The 19,038-nt window shown below is 30.5% G+C and overlaps 1 protein-coding gene across 4 annotated transcripts; it reads left to right on the top strand.

Annotated features, from left to right (window-relative positions):
* Positions 1-3,838: 3,838 nt before the first annotated feature.
* Positions 3,839-18,509, top strand: CadN (neural cadherin). 4 transcript variants are annotated; one of them, XM_075821745.1, is made up of 11 exons: positions 3,839-6,101; positions 8,029-9,665; positions 9,737-10,733; positions 10,809-10,952; positions 11,026-11,141; positions 11,298-11,462; positions 11,984-15,746; positions 15,807-15,987; positions 16,199-16,443; positions 17,089-17,322; positions 17,388-18,509. In XM_075821745.1, the coding sequence occupies exons 1-11, from the start codon at positions 4,004-4,006 to the stop codon at positions 17,648-17,650; spliced, it is 9,843 nt and encodes a 3,280-aa protein (XP_075677860.1). In that variant the 5' UTR covers positions 3,839-4,003; the 3' UTR covers positions 17,651-18,509. The 4 variants fall into 4 exon arrangements, with proteins under 4 accessions (XP_075677860.1, XP_075677858.1, XP_075677855.1 ...); XM_075821743.1 differs by lacking the exon at positions 11,298-11,462 and adding an exon at positions 11,664-11,828 and having other exon boundaries at positions 3,841-6,101; XM_075821740.1 differs by lacking the exon at positions 16,199-16,443 and adding an exon at positions 16,688-16,950 and having other exon boundaries at positions 3,845-6,101.
* Positions 18,510-19,038: the final 529 nt, after the last annotated feature.

The following is a 19,038-nucleotide window of genomic DNA, read 5'->3' as shown; positions in this document are numbered from 1 at the left end:
AAGATGCATATGCATGAATGAAAAGCCGGGTTTAAATTATTTAGCTACAAACATATTACTATACTGTGTTTTTGACAAATACAAACTGAAAATATTCGATAGCATCCTTATTATTATATGGGAGTAAACGATGTCGATATAACGGTTGTTTTAACACAACACACACGCATCACACACACATGCGACAACCTGCTAACTTGACATTTGTTGGTGGGAATTTCAAAAAAGCAAAAATTATTCTTTTGGTTTTTTGGTTTCTAAGATTTTTATCATTTTCTCATCATTTTTTTCCCATTGTGTGTGTGTGTGTGTGTGAATTTGATTTAATTTAATTTAAACATTACGATTTCCCTATGTTAATAATAAAGAGAGCAAACCAAAATTGACATTTGACAATTCCTTCGATGGATTTTTTTGCCATTGAAATTTTCTTTTATCATCATCATGGAAATGAATGAATATATTCGACTGTGTGTGTGTGAATGTGCGAGAAACTTTTTGTTTATCAAAATTAGACAATCAGTTTTTCTATTTCCAATGATGATTAATGATGTGTTGTGAGAAACTGGTATGATAATAACTGATGTGATGTGATGTGATGTGATTTAGATTCGTGTTGTTAATGTATATCCAAACAACAACAAGTGTCCAAAATGATTATGATGATGATGTGATTATTACTGTAGAGTTAAAATGTATCGATCGTTGTCTTCGTCATCGTTGATGATGATGATGATGATTTTTTACCATGTGATGATTTTTTTGTTTTCTGTTTCTGTGTTTAATAATAAAATGGTGTGAATAAATTAATTGAGTTTTGAAACTTGCATAGGTAAAAATATACCTTTACCCCTTTTTTTTTGTTCTAAATATTTGTTATTTTTTATGGAATTTTACTCGAATATCAAAATGATGATGGTGGTAGTGATAGTGATAATGATCTAAGTGTCTGGTAAAGAACAACCATTGTTTTTTGTTTGTGGTTTTCAAAAACAACAAAAGAATTGAATTTTTTTTCATGTTTTTTATTGTGGTTGTTACGGGTTGAATTCTTATCATTCATTTCTTGTTTTTTTCATTGTTCAACGAATGATGAATCATCAAATGGTTCGTTATCCTCGAATGTTTTTTTTTCTACCGATAACATTATCTTCTAAGTACTGGAAAAAAATGACACAATCAATCAATCAATTGAAGTTTTTAAAATTTTTTTAAAATTTTTTAAATGTTTGTTGATGATGATGATGATGATGATGGATGTTTAATTATTGCTTAGTCAGAAATAAGGTTTATCGGTTGGTTTTTTTAAATAGTTTTATTCATTACACCACCACCACCACAGGTACATTATCATATATTTGATGATATTCAATCCTATCCATATCATATCATATCAATCATCATCATTTATGAGATACCTGGGCTATAAGAAAATGTTTCGTTAAATATTTATTTATCACATCTATCTCTCTCTCTCTCCCCAGCACTCTTTTTTCAAAATGGTGAAATGTGATAACGACAAACAAACAAACTAGCCACACAGGTGTTTTTCATTCATTTTTAGGTGATTATTTTTTTTTTGATTGTCAAAGTTGTTGTTTGTTGTTGATGTTTGGTTGTATCGAATTTCGCAAACGAAGACTGAGATGATGATGATGATGATGAAGATGGAGAAAAAAAAACCTGCTTCGAAAGAAATAAAAGCTTCCTATCATCATAAACATCAGTTTGGCACAACAACAACAATATAAATGAATGAATAACCGGTTCTGTCATTTATACCTGTTGTTGTTGGTCAGTGCAAAATGTACACAGGTCACCATCATTCCTTGATTTTCTTTCTTTAATCATCATGTTTTTTGTTGCTCTAGTAACAAAAATGAAAGAAGAAAAACGGAGTAACAATTATAACAATTATGAAACGAAATTATCATCATTCTTGGCCTTCCATAGGTTGTTTTTTTGTCATCCATTTTCAATGTGTTTAAGAGTTGGTTTTTCAAGTTTTTTTTCGGGTGGGCGGTTGGTGGTGAGCCAAAATGAAAAAAGATTTTTAAAGATTTTTGAATAAAAAAAAATCAATTTTCAAAGATCAAAAAGTATTAATGGAGTGTGTTTGAATCATAAATTAAGGCAAAAGATGTTTGAAACTTTTCTGACTGGCTGCTGGTTTCATAATGCAAATGTGTGAAAAAAACCCAATAATCAATTCACCAACATTGATTTTTGACATTTTTTTTCTTTTCGATTTGATTTGACAAAAAAAAAAGCTTCTTTTTCAACCAAATTCTCAATGACGTCAATAATCAAATGAAAGTTTTGTTTTGTTTTGTTTTGTTTGGAATTATAATTCCAGATCAAAAACAATGAAAAACAAAAAGTTTTTTCAAATTCATTTTTCATATTCAAAATGTGTGTGTGTGTTTTGCTTTGTTCTGCTCTATACACAGAGAGAAATAATTTAGGCTTTTTTAACTTTTTTTGACTATTTTTGTTGAAATAGCTTGATCATGTGACACAATTTTCAAAATTTCACTCAAAAGTCGTCTGTTGAAACCAATCGAATACAAAATTTGTTGAAATAGCGAAAAAAATCATTAAAAATTGAAAAATTTTCTAAGTCAAAACCAAAAATTGAAAAATTTTCTAAGTCAAAACCAAAAATTGAAAAATTTTCTAAGTCAAAACCAAAAATTGAAAAATTTTCTAAGTCAAAACCAAAAATTGAAAAATTTTCCAAGTCAAAACCAAAAATTGAAAATTTTTCTAAGTCTAAAGCCAAAATTGAAAAATTTTTTAAGTCGAAAGCCAAAATTGAAAAATTCCCTTAAGTCGAAGCCGAAATTGAAAAATTTTCAGTCGAAGTCGAACTTTAAAAATTTTTTATGTTAAAATCGGACTTTGAAAAATTTTCCAAGTCGAAAGCCAAAATTGAAAAATTCCCTTAAGTCGAAGCCGAAATTGAAAAATTTTCAGTCGAAGTCGAACTTTAAAATTTTTTTCAAAATCGGACTTAGAAAAATTTTTAAGTCGAAATCAAAAATTGAAAAATTTTCTAAGTCGAAATTGGACTTTGAAAAATTCTTGAAATTGAAATCGGACTTAGAAAAATTTTTTTAGTCAAAACCAAAAATTAAAAAATTTCTAAGTCGAAAGCCAAAATTTGAAAAATTTTCTAAGTCAAAATCGGCCTTTGAAAAATTTCCAATATGAAAAGAGAAATCATTTAGGTGATAATTCACCAACAATATCATATCTTAACAGTTTATTCCTGTTTAGTTAGATCGAATTTTGGTTGGGTTTTTTTAAAAAATTGGTTTACGTTTATGGAAATTTCAATCATAATGGAAAATGTGTTGGTCACGGGTTCGAATCCTCGCAGCGCCTTAATAAAAAATATATGTAAATCAGGTATTTTCAATTGAGAATTAATTGACTTTAAAAGAACCAAAGGGTAAAAAAACAAAACAGTTCAATAAAAGAATCAAAAAAAAAAAAAAAAATTGGAAAAAAAGAATCAAAAAAAAAAAAAAAAAAAAAAATGGAAAAAAAGAATCGAAAAAAAAAAAAAAAAAAATTGGAAAAAAGAATCGAAAAAAAAAAAATTTTTTTCGCTCGTTTCTTTTTCTTTTTAAAAAATTTAAAATCAGTGCCATCTGTCGATGAAAAAAAGGACTGAGTTTTCGCAAAGGGTTGTCCTTAAAGACTATAACCGAAATTTTTTCCCTCTGTGTAGAAGCCAACCAAATTCAATGATTTTCAATTGAAAAACAAAAACAAAAATTTTAATTCAATTTTTTTCAATTTTTCTCTTCCTTCCTCATTCCTCAAATAGGCAACGGTTCAATTGAATTAAACATAATTATCATCAGTTGATTTCATCATAAAATCAATAATGTTCATCATTACTAATCATCCGATTAGATGTTGTTGTTGTTGATGAAATTATCATTTTAAAAAAAAAAGTTTAAAACATCTTGCAACAACAACAACAACAACAACCATGGACCATCCAGCCACCAATTTACCATCATTAAATTCTCTGATTAATCATAATCATAGAAAACATCGTGTTAATAATTTAACACGAAGTAGCCATCATCATCAAATGATGATGGTAAACAACAACGACAATAATAATAGACATCGACAACAACATAGAACAACAATGTTGTCGTCGACAAATCGACAAAATTATTTTCATTCTTCTTTACCAAAATTGCCATCAAAAATTTTATCAACGACTATTTCTACCTTAAAACAGTCAACAACGAATATTTCATTTATAATATTAATATTATTCTATTCATTAATCATATTGAATCAATTCAATGTGGCTATTTCAACTGTAGTAACATCCAGTCATCCTCATCATTATCATCATTATCAATATCATCAGTCATCATCATCATCATCACCATTACCATTACCATCAACATTAGATGATGTTGTTGTCGTAAATAATTATCATGTTGATCAAGGTATGGCCGAAGAAGTTGTAGCCGTACCACATGATGCATATATTGGTTATGAAGTATTAAGGTTAAAATTTACATCCAAACCATTATATGATGTTTCATTAACATTATCAGATATTGATGATGATAATAATAACATTAAAAATCAAGAAACAATATTGACTACGAATTCAATTGTTGTTGAACCACATATCGAACCAAGATTTCGTTTATTAGCTGAATCGGATACCGATTTGAATTTAGTTTCAATATTTGCATCCGATTCTGAAGATTTAGAACGTCATGTATATGAAATGGTATCATCATCTGGATCAACGAATGATGATGATAAAGATGAATCATCATCACCGAAATCATCGAAAACACATTTTACATTATTATCCGATGGACTATTAATGACAACAAGAGATTTAAAAGATTTGGTTAATAAACCAGTATTTTTGGCTGTACGTGAAGATGCCACACCATTCTATGTTCGTGATCGTGTATTTCGTATTAATGTTTATAATAATACACGTGTTAATAAAATACGTTTCAATCAACCATCAGCATTAGGACATTTATTGGAAAATCAACCTTCGCTAACATTGGTTGAAGGTTTTGAACGTCTTCGTTTGATTGATGATGAAAATTTAGTTAATGATGGTACAATTATGTTTCAATTAATTGAAAATGATTATGATTTAAATAACAACAATCCAATCGATGATATGGATGATAATCATATTGTTAAAAGACATCATAATAATCAACGTAATAATCAACAACCATTTCGTTTGATAAATCAAACATCAATATTGATTGTTTCAACTAGATCATTAGATCGTGAATCAAAACCATATTATGATTATATTCTATCAGCACGTTCAACTGATAATAATAATAATTTTTTCGCTCAAGTACCATTACGTATTATGATTGATGATGAAAATGATAATCAACCAATTTTTGAACGTTCATTATATGAATTTTATATACCACAAGATCAACCATTATATTCAATTATTGGTAATGTAACTGCAAAAGATTTAGATGAAACTGATTCAGTTGTATATCATCTAACGGAAAGACATCCAAATTTTGTTATTATACCAAAAACTGGCCAGATAATGTTAATAAAACATTCTGAACGAATACCACAACGTTATGAATTTGAATGTTATGCAACGGATGATCGTCGTCCAGCAACTGAACGTCGTTCATCACAACCAATACCAATTATTGTTGAAATTTATCGTGAAGATACTTATAATAATGATAATGATGATGTGAATGATTCGAAAATTAGTCAAAGTGAAGAGATTCCGGATGATAACGATAATGATTCTGGAACAGAATCTGATGATAAAGATAATAATGATTCAATTGCACGTGCACGTGCAAAACGTGAAATTCGTCATACAAAAACATATGAATTTAAAGAATCAGATGGTTCAACACCGGGTATGGTTGTTTTTCAATTGGATCGTCGTCAACCAAATGAAAAATTTCGTCTGGAAACACCAAACAAATGGGTTACGGTTGATCCAAACGGAGCGGTTAAAGTAAAAGAACCATGGGATTATGAACAATTGGGTAAAGATAAAACTATTGATTTTTGGGTTATTTCATCATTGGAAGATGGTAAGTTTTGTTTTGTTTTTCTGGTTTTTGAATGCAAGAAAAATAATGACATCCTACAAATAAATAAATTACATTCATTTACATTTCTGGTCTGGTTGTGTTCAAACACCAGACCACACAGACAATTTTTGGTTGTCCAGAAAATTTATGAATATTATTGCGCTGTTTAGAGGAAAAATTATTATAAATGAAAATGGCTGTGTGTGTGTAATAATGATCATCATCAATATTTAGATCTGGAAAGTTTTTTTTGTCTCAGATAATTGGCTATAGCAAAAAACATAAATTCAAACATAATGATGACACCTGTCTTATATTTTGTTTAGTTTTGCTATCATTATCATTATCAAATGTAATCTTGATACACAGAGAAAAATAAGTGTGTGCCATATGCAATCCATTCAGTCCATTCAGGGCAATAATTTTTCATCCATTAATTTTTTTGATCGGTCGTATCGTTTATTTATTTATTTATTTGCACGAAAAAGAAAAACAGTTTTTCTTTCTTCTGAATCATTATTAATTTTTGATAGGAAAAAAAATATATCAATTAATCATGAATTGCTTTTGATTGGAGTTTTGTTTTTCTCTTCTGATTGCTTTTCAATGATGTGTGATGATGATGATAACGACCATTCATTCATTGATTCATTAGAAAATGATTCTTGATTTTTTTGTGTGTGTGTGTGTGATATACATTCAATGTATTAATCATCATCATTGGACAGTTTTCTTTTTTTTTGAATTAAGAAGAAAAATGTAATGGATGCAATGCACCATCTGTATCATTTTCATCAGCAAAAAAAAATCATTTTTTTTTGATTGATGATCATTATTTGTTTATGAAATTTGATTCAATCATTTTTTTCTTCATATAAAAAATCAGTGAATATTCATCAACCTAACCTCACTCAACTATGAATCACAGCCATAGTCATAGTCATAGTCATCAACCTAACCTCACTCAACTATGAATCACAGTCATAGTCATAGTCATCAACCTAACCTCACTAAACTATGAATCACAGCCACAGTCATAGTCACTAACCTAACCCAAGTGAACTTTTAGTCATTTTCATCAACTTGACTGTGACTTTTTTATTTATTAAAAAAAATAATCCTATCTTTTGATATGGCCTATAAATGTCATTCTTTGGCGCTCTATAAATTACTTATAATTTATAGATTTTTTTTATTTCCTCCAATTTAAATGAACAAATGACGCAAGTCTGCAAAAAAAATTTTTCTTCATCCAAACTTCCGATAATGTTATTCATCGTTATAATTTACACTCAAAATGAGATTATTTTTTTCCTTTTTTTCTTTTTTGTTTTGAATGTCTGGATTTTGTCGAATGTTGATGATTATTATCATTATGATGATGATGATGGTAATAATTTTCATAATAGAAAATATAATGCCTAATAAGGATTATATTCTCTCTTTCTTTCTATGTTTTTGGAATTTCATTCATTTCGATCAAATGATCATCATCATCATTAAGTTTCAATTGCGTGTTTGTTTTGTTTTGTTGTTTATCTGTTTTTTTCTGTAATGTAATTTTGTTTAGCCGGAATTATAATGATCATCATTTTGAATTGAATGATTTTTTTTTGTTTGGTTTTGTTTTTGATAAACAAATGCTATAGATAACATAACATAACATCATTATTTTGATCTTTACAACGAATTTTGTGGTCAATTCAATCGAGTAATTGCATGATTTTCGTGACCTTTGACCATTGATTTGTTTTTATTTTCCAGTAATGTTGATTAAATTCAGTAGCTAGTATGTGTGTGTTTAACGGTTTTTTTTCTGGTTAAATGATATGATGACATGAAACAAATAGATCATTGACCATAAGATCATACTAATTCTTTTCTTTCGTTTTGTTTTTGTTTTCTCATTTTACCATTTTCCTTATAGATAAAGATGATATTGTTCGACAACGAATCATAACACATATAAAAGATGTAAATGATGAAAAACCATATTTCATAAATCGTCCATTACCAATGCAAGCAGTTGTACAATTGAATGCAAAACCAGGAGAATCAGTTTATAAGCTGCAAGCACGTGATCCTGATACTGATCATAATATACATTATTTTTTAGTACGTGATCGTACTGGTGGTCGTTTTGAAGTTGATGAACGAACAGGTGAAGTTCGTGTAAAAAGTTATGAACCATTTATGTTGGATAAAGAATATGTTATCTATGTTAAAGCTGAAGATCATAATGGTCCAACTGGTGATCGTACATTTCAATCAACCGAAGAAGCACGATTGTCGATTATGGGTGGTAAACGTGCACCACAATTTTATATGCCACATTATGAAACAACTATACCGGAAAATCAACGAAAAGATTCGGATATTATTGAAGTGAAAGCAAAATCATTTGCTGAAAGACAAATCCGTTATACATTGAAAACACAAGGTAGTGCCGGTTCAGGTACATTCAATATTGAACCAACTAGTGGTATTGTTAAATTGGCTAAAGAATTGGATTATGAAGAACTTCGGCAACCAAAAACATATAATCTAATTGTAACAGCTACGGAAGATTCAGGTGGATTTTCAACATCAGTTGAATTAACCATAAAAGTTACCGATGTTAATGATAATGCACCACGGTTTGAATTACCGGATTACCAGGCACATAATATTGATGAAGATATTAATATTGGTACATCAATACTACAAGTATCGGCTACTGATCAAGATACAGGAAAAAATGCTGAAATTGTTTATACTGTTGATCGTGATGATTTTGTTATCGATTCAAAAGGAATTATTCGTTCAAATAAACGTCTGGATGCTGATATGAATAATACATATGTATTTACAGTACGTGCAACTGATAAAGGTGATCCACCGTTAACCGGTACAGCAACTGTACGTGTTTATACGGAAAATAAAAATGATGAATCACCAAAATTTTCACAAGATGTTTATACACCAAATGTTGATGAAAATGCTGGCCCAGATACATTGGTCACTACTGTTGTGGCTAGTGATAAAGATGGTGATGGAATTTTGTTTGGTTTTGTTGGTGGTGGTACTACATCGGGAATGTTTACTATTGAAGAACGAACAGGTGTTATACGATTAACATCCGGTAATATTGAATTAGATAAAGATAAATATGAATTAAATGTAACGGCACGTGATGATGGTTCGTGTTGTCGTAATGGTGCACGTACTATTCATACAAGTACAGCTTTAGTTGTTGTTTTCATTACCGATGTTAATGATAATAAACCAGTATTTGATGAATGTAATTCATATGAACCAAAAGTTGAAGAAGGTGCTGCAAGTGGTACACATGTTATAACGGTAAAAGCTACTGATCAAGATAAAGGACATAATGGCCAAGTTCGTTATTCAATTGTACAACAACCAAATCAAAAAGGAACAAAATTTGTTGTCGATGAAATTACTGGTGAAGTGAAAACAAATAAAGTTTTTGATCGTGAAGGTGATGATGGTCGTTTTGTATCGGTTACTGTTAAAGCTACTGATCGTGGTTCACCACCATTAGAAGGTGTTTGTTCATTTAAGGTATGTTTGTTTGTTTGTTTGTTGTTGATAAAATGAATTTCAAATAAATAATCAAAAATGTTTTTTTTCAGGTTGAAATTACCGATATAAATGATAATCCACCATTATTTGATCGACAAGAATATAAAGAATATGTTCGTCAAGATACAGCATTAGGTACAAATATTTTACGTGTTTCAGCATCGGATGAAGATGCCGATATGAATGGTATTATCACTTATAATCTAACGGCATTAGATCGTCATTCAGATTTAAGTTATTTTCGTATAAATCCTGAATCTGGTTGGATTAGTCTTTCACGGCCATTAGATGGTGATCATTATTCAATGCGTGCAATTGCAACGGATAATGGTTATCCACAACATCGTGCAACTGTAGATATTTCCATTGATGTTGTTGATCGTGCTAATAATCCACCAATTTGGGATAAACCTGAATATGGACCAATACGGATACCGGAAAATGTTCCAATTGGACATAAAGTTATATCGATTAAAGCCCGATCTGGAATACCGGATAATCCTACTGTTTTCTATACGCTGATGAAAGGTGGTACCGAACAAACAAATAAAAAAGATACATTCTATGTTATACAAAGTCCGGGTGAAGGTGATGAAATATGGGCCGATATTTGTGTTAATCAACCATTAGATTTTGAAAAAATTAATCAATATAACCTGACTGTTCGTGTACAGAATAATGGTGTACAACAACTAGGATCGGAAGCTACTGTTCACATTTATCTTATGGATGTTAATGATGAAATACCATTGTTTATTGAAAAAGAACAGGAAACTGTTTTGGAAGGAATGCCACCCGGTACAAAAGTTACACAAGTTGAAGCTATCGATAAAGATGGTACACCACCATTCAATAAAGTTTTCTATTCAATTATGCCAAAAGGTAGTGATACAAATATACCGTTTAAAATTGATCGTGAAACGGGTGAAATATTTACAAATATTGAATTTGATCGTGAAGAAAAACAAGCATATGCTATTCTGGTTCGTGCTGAAGATGGTGCACCATCAGCTCGACCGAATATGAAAAATAATGAACCAAATTATGGTAAATTTTTTTAATGATGATAATTTGATTACAAAATTTCTAAACATTTTTCATTTTTTCCTTTATTTTATACAGTTACCAAATATATTCGTATTGCTATCGGTGATAAAAATGATAATCCACCTTATTTTGATCAAGCATTATATGATGCTGAAGTTAATGAAGATGAAGATATTCATCATACAGTTATTACTGTTACGGCTAAAGATAAAGATGAATGTAAGTTTTTTTCGAATGTTATTTTTGTTGAAAATCTCACTGATTTTTTCTTTCTTCATTTAAAAATGTATAGCATCAAAAATTCGTTATGAAATTACACGTGGTAATCATGGTGGTGCATTTGCTGTGAAAAATGAAACCGGTGCCATTTATGTTGCCGGTCCATTAGATTATGAATCACGGAAAGAGGTTCGACTTTCATTTTAATCCATATTTTTTACTTTTACTTTTCTTTCCTTTATTTTCATTCGGTTATGCAATTTGCAAATTTTGTTTTGTTTTTGGTAGAATAGATTGAATTAATCCATTGATAATAACTGATATTAATTAATTAATTTATTACAGTACAAATTACGTTTGGTTGCATCAGATAATTTAAATGAAAATTTTACACATGTTGTTATACATGTAAATGATGTTAATGATAATCCACCAATATTTGATCGGCCAACATATGAAACACAGATTACTGAAGAAGATGATCGAATGTTACCAAAACGAGTGTTACAGGTTATGAATATAAAACATTCAAATTTTAAAATGAAAAAAGTGTAAATTATCATCAATATGATTGGTTAGCTTCGTTTGAGTTTTGCAAATTGCCCTTCGTCTATTGTTTTTTCCTTTTGTTTTTTCCTGTGAATTTTTTCCTAAAATAGGATTTTTTTTTTTGTTAATTTTTTGTTTTTTCCCCTTTTTTTTTGTATATAGTATAATCTGACCCTAGTTGCATCGGATACATTGCACGAAAATTCCACTCAAGTTCGTTTATTCATTAAAGATATTAATGATTTACCACCAAAATTTGAAAAAAGTTCCTATGAAACAACAATACTTGAAGAAGATGATCAAGATTTACCCAAAATGATACTTAAGGTAAAACCCAATATACCATTAGTGTTTTTCAACCAAAAATTTCTTTAACACGCCATACGCTAACCAATTTATTGATGGAAATTGACGCTTTTTAATTGATTTGTTCCTTAATTAAGAATAACCCTTTAATAACCGAAATTCTTTTCAATTTTTAGGTCACTGCAACCGATGGTGATCGTGATCGTCCTCAGGCAATTGTATATTTCTTGACCGGTCAAGGAATTGATGATAAAAATCCACGTAATAGTAAATTTTCAATCAATTCTACAACTGGTGAAATTTATGTGCTGAAACCATTGGATCGTGATCTACCAACTGGTCGTTCACAATGGCGTTTTACTGTATTTGCTGAAGATGAAGGTGGTAATGGTTTGGTTGGTTATGCTGATGTATTGGTCAATCTAAGGGATATCAATGATAATGCACCATTTTTTCCACAATCAAGATATGAAGGAAATGTTACTGAAAATGGTACAGCCGATATGACAGTTATGACCATGACAGCTGTTGATTATGATGATCCGAACGAAGGATCGAATGCACGTTTGAAATATGCAATCGAACAAAATCCAGTTAATGAACGTGGTGAATTGATATTTAAAATTGATGAAGATACTGGTACAATTTCAACATTGGTTTGTTGTTTAGATCGTGAACAAAACCCGGAATATGTTATAAAAGTAGTGGCTACTGATGGTGGTGGTCTGAAAGGAACCGGTTCAGCAACGATAAAAATACGTGATATTAATGATATGCCACCAGAATTTACTAAAAAAGAATGGAGCGTAGAAGTTGATGAAACTGATGGTGAAATGTTACCGGAAAATCCAATCCTAGTTGTTTCGGTTAATGATCAAGATTTACTTGAAACAAATCGTTTTAGCTATCGTGTACTCGAAAATTCAGTTGGTGCTGATAAATTTACAATGGTTACTAATTCAGATGGTACCGGATCGTTAAAAGTTGCTAAACCATTAGATTATGAAGATTATCAACAACGTTATGGTTTTAATATTACCATACAAGTTAGTGATAGTGGTGAAAGTTCTGAATCATATCATGTTGATTATGCAAAAGTTTATATCCGATTACGAGATATTAATGATAATAAACCAGAATTTAAGGAAACAAATTTGGATGTTACCGTACAAGAAGATGCTAATATTGGAACACCGTTAGCAACATTTGTTGCACATGATGCTGATCAAGGTGGAAAATCAAGAGTTAGTTATGCTATTGATCGATCATCGGATAAAAAACGTCAATTTGTTATTGGACAAGATGGTGTTGTTAAAACACAACGAATGTTGGATCGTGAAGATACACCAAGGCATCATGTAAAAATTTTGGCTATTGATGATGGTATCCCTGCACGAACAGCTACTACAACATTGACGGTGATTGTTGTCGATGTTAATGATAATGCACCAAGATTTCTAAAAGATTATCGTCCAGTAATTATGGAACATCAAGGACCAACAAAAGTTGAAGAAATTCTTGCCACTGATGATGATGATCGTTCACGAAATAATGGTCCACCATTTACATTTCGTTTATCGAAAGATGCATCCGATACAATCAAAGAATATTTTGATGTACATCAAGATCATAAAGGTGCTAATGGTGATGGTATGGCTATTGTAACATCGAAAAAAGAATTTGATCGTGAAATTCAAAAAGAATACCTAGTACCGATTGTTATTAAAGATAGTGGTTATCCATCAAAATCTGGTACATCAACATTAACTGTTATTATTGGTGATATTAATGATAATCGTATGTATCCGGGTAGTAAAAATATTTTCGTATATAATTTTTTGGGACAATCACCACCAACACCTATTGGTAGAGTTCATGTTGAAGATTTGGATGATTGGGATCTGCCGGATAAATCATTTATATGGGATGGTGGTATTGCACATCCATTATTCGATCTGAATACTGATGATGGTATGATAACAATGAAAAATGTTACGAATGGTGAATATTTTCTACGATTTAATGTTCATGATCGTAAACATACACAAAATGTTCCGGCTAATGTTACGGTTGTTGTACGTGAACTACCTGAAGAAGCTGTTTATAATTCTGGTTCGATTCGTGTTAGTGGTATAACGGCTGAAGATTTTATTCGGGTTTGGTTTCCACATCGGCAAAAACAAGAAAAAAGTAAATATGAAAAATTTAAAGATGTTCTAGCTCGAATACTTAAAGTACAACGTGAAAATTTGGATGTATTCAGTGTTATAACACGTTCAGAACGACCACCAATAACAGATATTCGGTTTTCAGCACATGGTTCACCTTATTTAAAATCAGTATTTTTGGATGGTGCTGTAACATTGAATCGAAAAGTAATTGAACATCAAGTTGGTATTAATATTACTATGGTCGGTATTGATGAATGTTTAGTGGAAAATCTAAATTGTGAAGGTTCAAGTTGTACAAATGTTCTGGAAATTTATCCACAACCAATATTTGTTAATGCAAATCGTACATCGTTTGTCGGAGTGAATGTTGGTGTTCGTCCAAAATGTACATGTGGTCCAAGAGATTTTGATGAAACTGAAACATGTCGAAAAATGCCACCACATTGTTTGAATGGTGGCCGTTGTTCGGATTCATTAGTTGGTGCATTATGTACATGTCCACGTGGTTATTCGGGTCCACGTTGTGAAATGCCTTCACGTACATTCCATGGTGATGGTTGGGCATGGTATCCACCATTACAAGTTTGTTCTGATTCACATTTATCAATTGAATTTATGACCCGTACACCAAACGGTCTGCTTTTCTATAATGGTCCAATGGGTGAACCAATCGAAGGAGAATATAAAATTACCGACTTTATTTCATTGGAATTGAATCGTGGTAATCCAAGATTATTGATTGATTTTGGTTCCGGTACGGCTGAATTAACTGTTCATCCAATTGGTGATCTACATGATGGTGAATGGCATCGTATTGATTTATTTTGGTCACGTGAAACGGCAAGAATTTTAGTTGATAAATGTGCTGGCATACCATTCAATGATGATGATCTGATGCGTGTTGATCGTTCACGTTGTGAAAATATTACACAAATTGTTGGATTTAATGAATTTCTTAATCTAAATAGTCCATTACAAGTTGGTGGTTTATATCAAAAACTTTCATCATCCAGTGGTGGTAGTGGTGCAGGAATATCACATTCATTAGCCAATTCAAATTATTATAATCTTCCATCAAAAACTGGATTTAATGGTTGCATCAGGAATCTAATACATAATAGTGTTATGTATGATCTTGGTTCACCGGGTTCATATTCAAATTCTGAACCTGGTTGTCAAATATCGGAAGAATTATGTAAAGCAAATTCAATATATGGTCGTTGTACTAATGGTGAATGTCAAGCAAGTTTTAATTCAGCACGGTGTTTATGTGAACCAGGTTGGACTGGTCCGAATTGTGATCGTGAAACAATGTCAAAAATGTTTCAAACAAATAGCTATATTAAATATGCAATATCATTTGATCCGGATCCTTATCGTAATGAAATTCAGCTACAATTTCGAACAAGGCAAAAAAATGGTGAACTATTTCGTGTAGCCAGCAAACATTATCGTGAATATTGGATTCTAGAAATTAAAGATAAAAAATTACGTTTCCGTTTTAATTTGAATAATTTGGAAGAACGTGAATTATGGTTGCCATTTGTTTCGGTTTCGGATGGTCAATGGCATACGGTAAAAGTTCAACGTTATGGTTCAACTGCTGCTATTGCATTGGATGGTGGTGGTGGTCGTCGTTTTAATGAAATTACTGAATATGAAGGCTTGCATCAATTGTTGTTGGTTGATAAACAAAATGTTATGGCCGGTGGTTTTGCACAGATTGTTGGTCCATCACAATATATTGTTGATTTTGATTATGTTGAAGGTAAATGTGATGATGATTGATTGAATCAGAAATTTTAATTCAAAATGTATTATACAACAGGCTGTTTGGCTGATATACGTTTAGATGGCCGTCCTTTACCAATGGAAAATGGATCGGAAAATGCATTTGTTGTTGAAGCTCGTAATATAATTACTGGTTGTCCATCAAATAATCCATGTGAAGGAATACATTGTAATCATCCATTTGAATGTATTGATTTATGGAATCTACATGAATGCAGGTATGTTTTTTTTAATGAATGTGTTTTTAATCAAATCAATTCTATCTGTATAATCTATTGAATTAATCCATCTTGATTTCTTTCTCTCTTTCTGTGTTTGTCGTCTTTGTTAACTATTTTTAACTTTCACTTTTCCACTTTACTGCTAACCAATTTCACACTGTATTCTGTGTTCACTGTTCACTGTCCATTGAAAATGAAAACAAAAAAGATGTCCACTTGGTTTTCGTACAACTGGTGATGGAAAAAATTGTACCGATTTGAATGAATGTTATCCATTAAATCCATGTCTTAATGGTGGTACTTGTTTTAATTTACCTGAAGGACGTGGATTTCATTGTCAATGTTTACCACATTATTCCGGTCAATATTGTAATGCTCAACGTATTGGAAAAGAGCTTCAATTAAGCAATTCAGCATTGATTATCATATTAATATTATCATTTAATTTTATCAGTATGTTTTTTTCATTCATTTTTCAATCAAATTTCGATCTCCGAAATCTCCGAAATCTCTCTCTCTCTCTTTACATAGCAATGTGTGTGTCTTGTTTTTCATGTCGTTTCCTTCTTTTTTTTCATATTTCCTAATTGTTTCTTCTAAAATGTGTTTCGCTTCTGAAAATTATCATCAAAAATACCCCCTCAAAAAAACTATATTTAATGAATTTTTGATTTCCCCTCCCCTCGAATGAAATTAGCTGCCCAAATGGATTTCAAATGACAGCAAATCGTTTAAGCTGTGAAGATCGTAATGAATGTGAATGGCATCCATGTGGTCGTGGTGGTCATTGTTTTAATTTACCATATGGACAAGGATTTTCTTGTGAATGTCCATTAGAAGGATTTCGTTGTGATAATTGTAGCTGTGAAGAAGGACCATTATTACGTCGTGGTAAAGCAGCTGTTGGTTTAGGAATGGATGCATTACTCATAATTCTACTTTGTGTTATTTTTTATTCAAGTAAGATAATGACTCCGCACACACACCACTGCTATTTTGAGAGAGAGAGATTGATCAAATCGGAGGGAGATTTTTATTTTGTTTAATTCATTTTAATTTGATTTAAATTTTCATTTGTTTTCCCCCCCCCATACACAGTTTTGATTGCTGCCTTTTTAATTTATAAACGAAGTAAACGACCACATCAAAAATTTGGACATGATGTTGATGATGATGTTCGTGAAAATATTATCAGTTATGATGATGAAGGTGGTGGTGAAGATGATATGAATGCATATGATATAACACCATTACGTATACCGATTGATCCAACTGGTCAAACAATACCGGGAAAACCAACAATGATTCGAGATATGCGTCATCACCGTCAATGTAAGAGATGTTTTTTTTTTCATTCATGACATTTACGTTATTAAACGTTTTTTTTTCTGCATTAGTTCCATCTGATGGTGGCCATCCTGATGTTGGTGAATTGATACGGGAAAATCTGGAAAAAGCTGATACCGATCCTAATGCACCACCATTTGATGATTTACGTAATTATGCATATGAAGGTTGTGGTAGTACAGCTGGTTCATTAAGTTCATTAGCATCAGCTATGGATGATAATGAACAAGATTTTGATTATTTGAATCGTTGGGGACCAAGATTTCAAAATTTAGCTGTTATGTATGTACAAGGTGAAAGTGAAGAAGAATAATGAATTTTTCAAACAAACAACAACAACAACGATGCAATAGAAAATGTAAAAATCAAAAACAACGGAAAACTTGCAATCATTTGCATTCTATATTTTGCTCAATCTCAACAAACAACAACTTTTGTGTAATCAATCAATCGATTTTTTGGATAATTTTTTTTGATCTCAACTAATTTTCTCGCTGGACGTCGACTTTTTTTACAAAATTTTAACATTTTCTTTTCTTTATATAATAATATTCTATACAAATATCATCGACATTCCATCAGATTGACATTTTTTTAAAAACCTAAAAATTTAGTTTTCACATTTTTTTTTTTGTAAACATCAATCAACCAAAACAACAACATTAATCTCTTTCATTGATGTAAATTGTGCCAACAACCATTTTTTTTCTTCGACGAATTTAACACTCATCAGTATTTCGATTATTTTAACACCAATTTCCAAAGAAATCTTTTTTCTTCTGATTGATTCCCCGAACAACAACAACAATTTCAATTGTCAGCTGCTACTTTCTTGTAATTTGTATAAAAAATATAGAATTTTCTTTTGCTTATTTTCATTCAGTGATATTCCTTCCTTGTTAAATATTTAGTAGTGTTTTTTTTCTTTCTTTTATCACTTTTTTCATCTCATTTCTAATGCAGCCAAAATTCATTTACAGCTACACATTTTTTGTATGATTCACACATAATTTGATTTTGCTTTTTTAATTTTTAATTTGAAAAAAATGTATCAACAGAAAAACTGCCAACAACATTGTTATATCACATTACCATTATCAACGACAACAGTAACAAACATTATTATTATTTAACTGGATTTATATAAATAGAAAATTACAATTTAGTTCAAATCAAGAAAACAAATCAACGAAATTCACTTTTTCTCGCTTTTTTGGAAAGAAACTAGTCAAATTATCATGTTTTCTTTCTTTCTTTAACCATTTTTTTCGTTCATTGATAATTGTCAAATATGATAAACATTCGATAAACAACATTTACACTTACATTTCATTCAATTTATATATTATACACTGATGATTATATAATTTTTTTTTCCATTTGAAATCGAAAAAAACAAAAACAAATCGATAAATTCTTTTTTTTGACACATTTTCTGATTGTATATATAACCACATATAACCAATCCTTTTTTCATCATTATTCGATTATCATTAATAAACAAAACAAAAAAAAATTTCATAATTTATTTGAAGAAAAAAAAAGTTGATTGATTGATTGATTGATTGATAAAAGTTTGATTTTCAAATATCGATTTTTTTTTTTGGGTTGATCGTTTTCAACGCGCGAATCTTCGATCGAACATTTTTTTTTTGATTAATTCATATTCGAACACCGCATGCGCGTAAACGAGAAGGAAAA

The sequence above is a fragment of the Dermatophagoides pteronyssinus genome, unplaced genomic scaffold (genome assembly GCF_027571235.1).
Source record: "Dermatophagoides pteronyssinus isolate colony J.1.1.1.1 unplaced genomic scaffold, Derpt_VIB-CSIC_2022.12 sq0001, whole genome shotgun sequence".
Classification (NCBI taxonomy): domain Eukaryota; kingdom Metazoa; phylum Arthropoda; class Arachnida; order Sarcoptiformes; family Pyroglyphidae; genus Dermatophagoides; species Dermatophagoides pteronyssinus.
The sequence above is the reverse complement of the archived record's forward strand: the minus strand, read 5'-3'. Positions and strand labels throughout refer to the sequence as shown.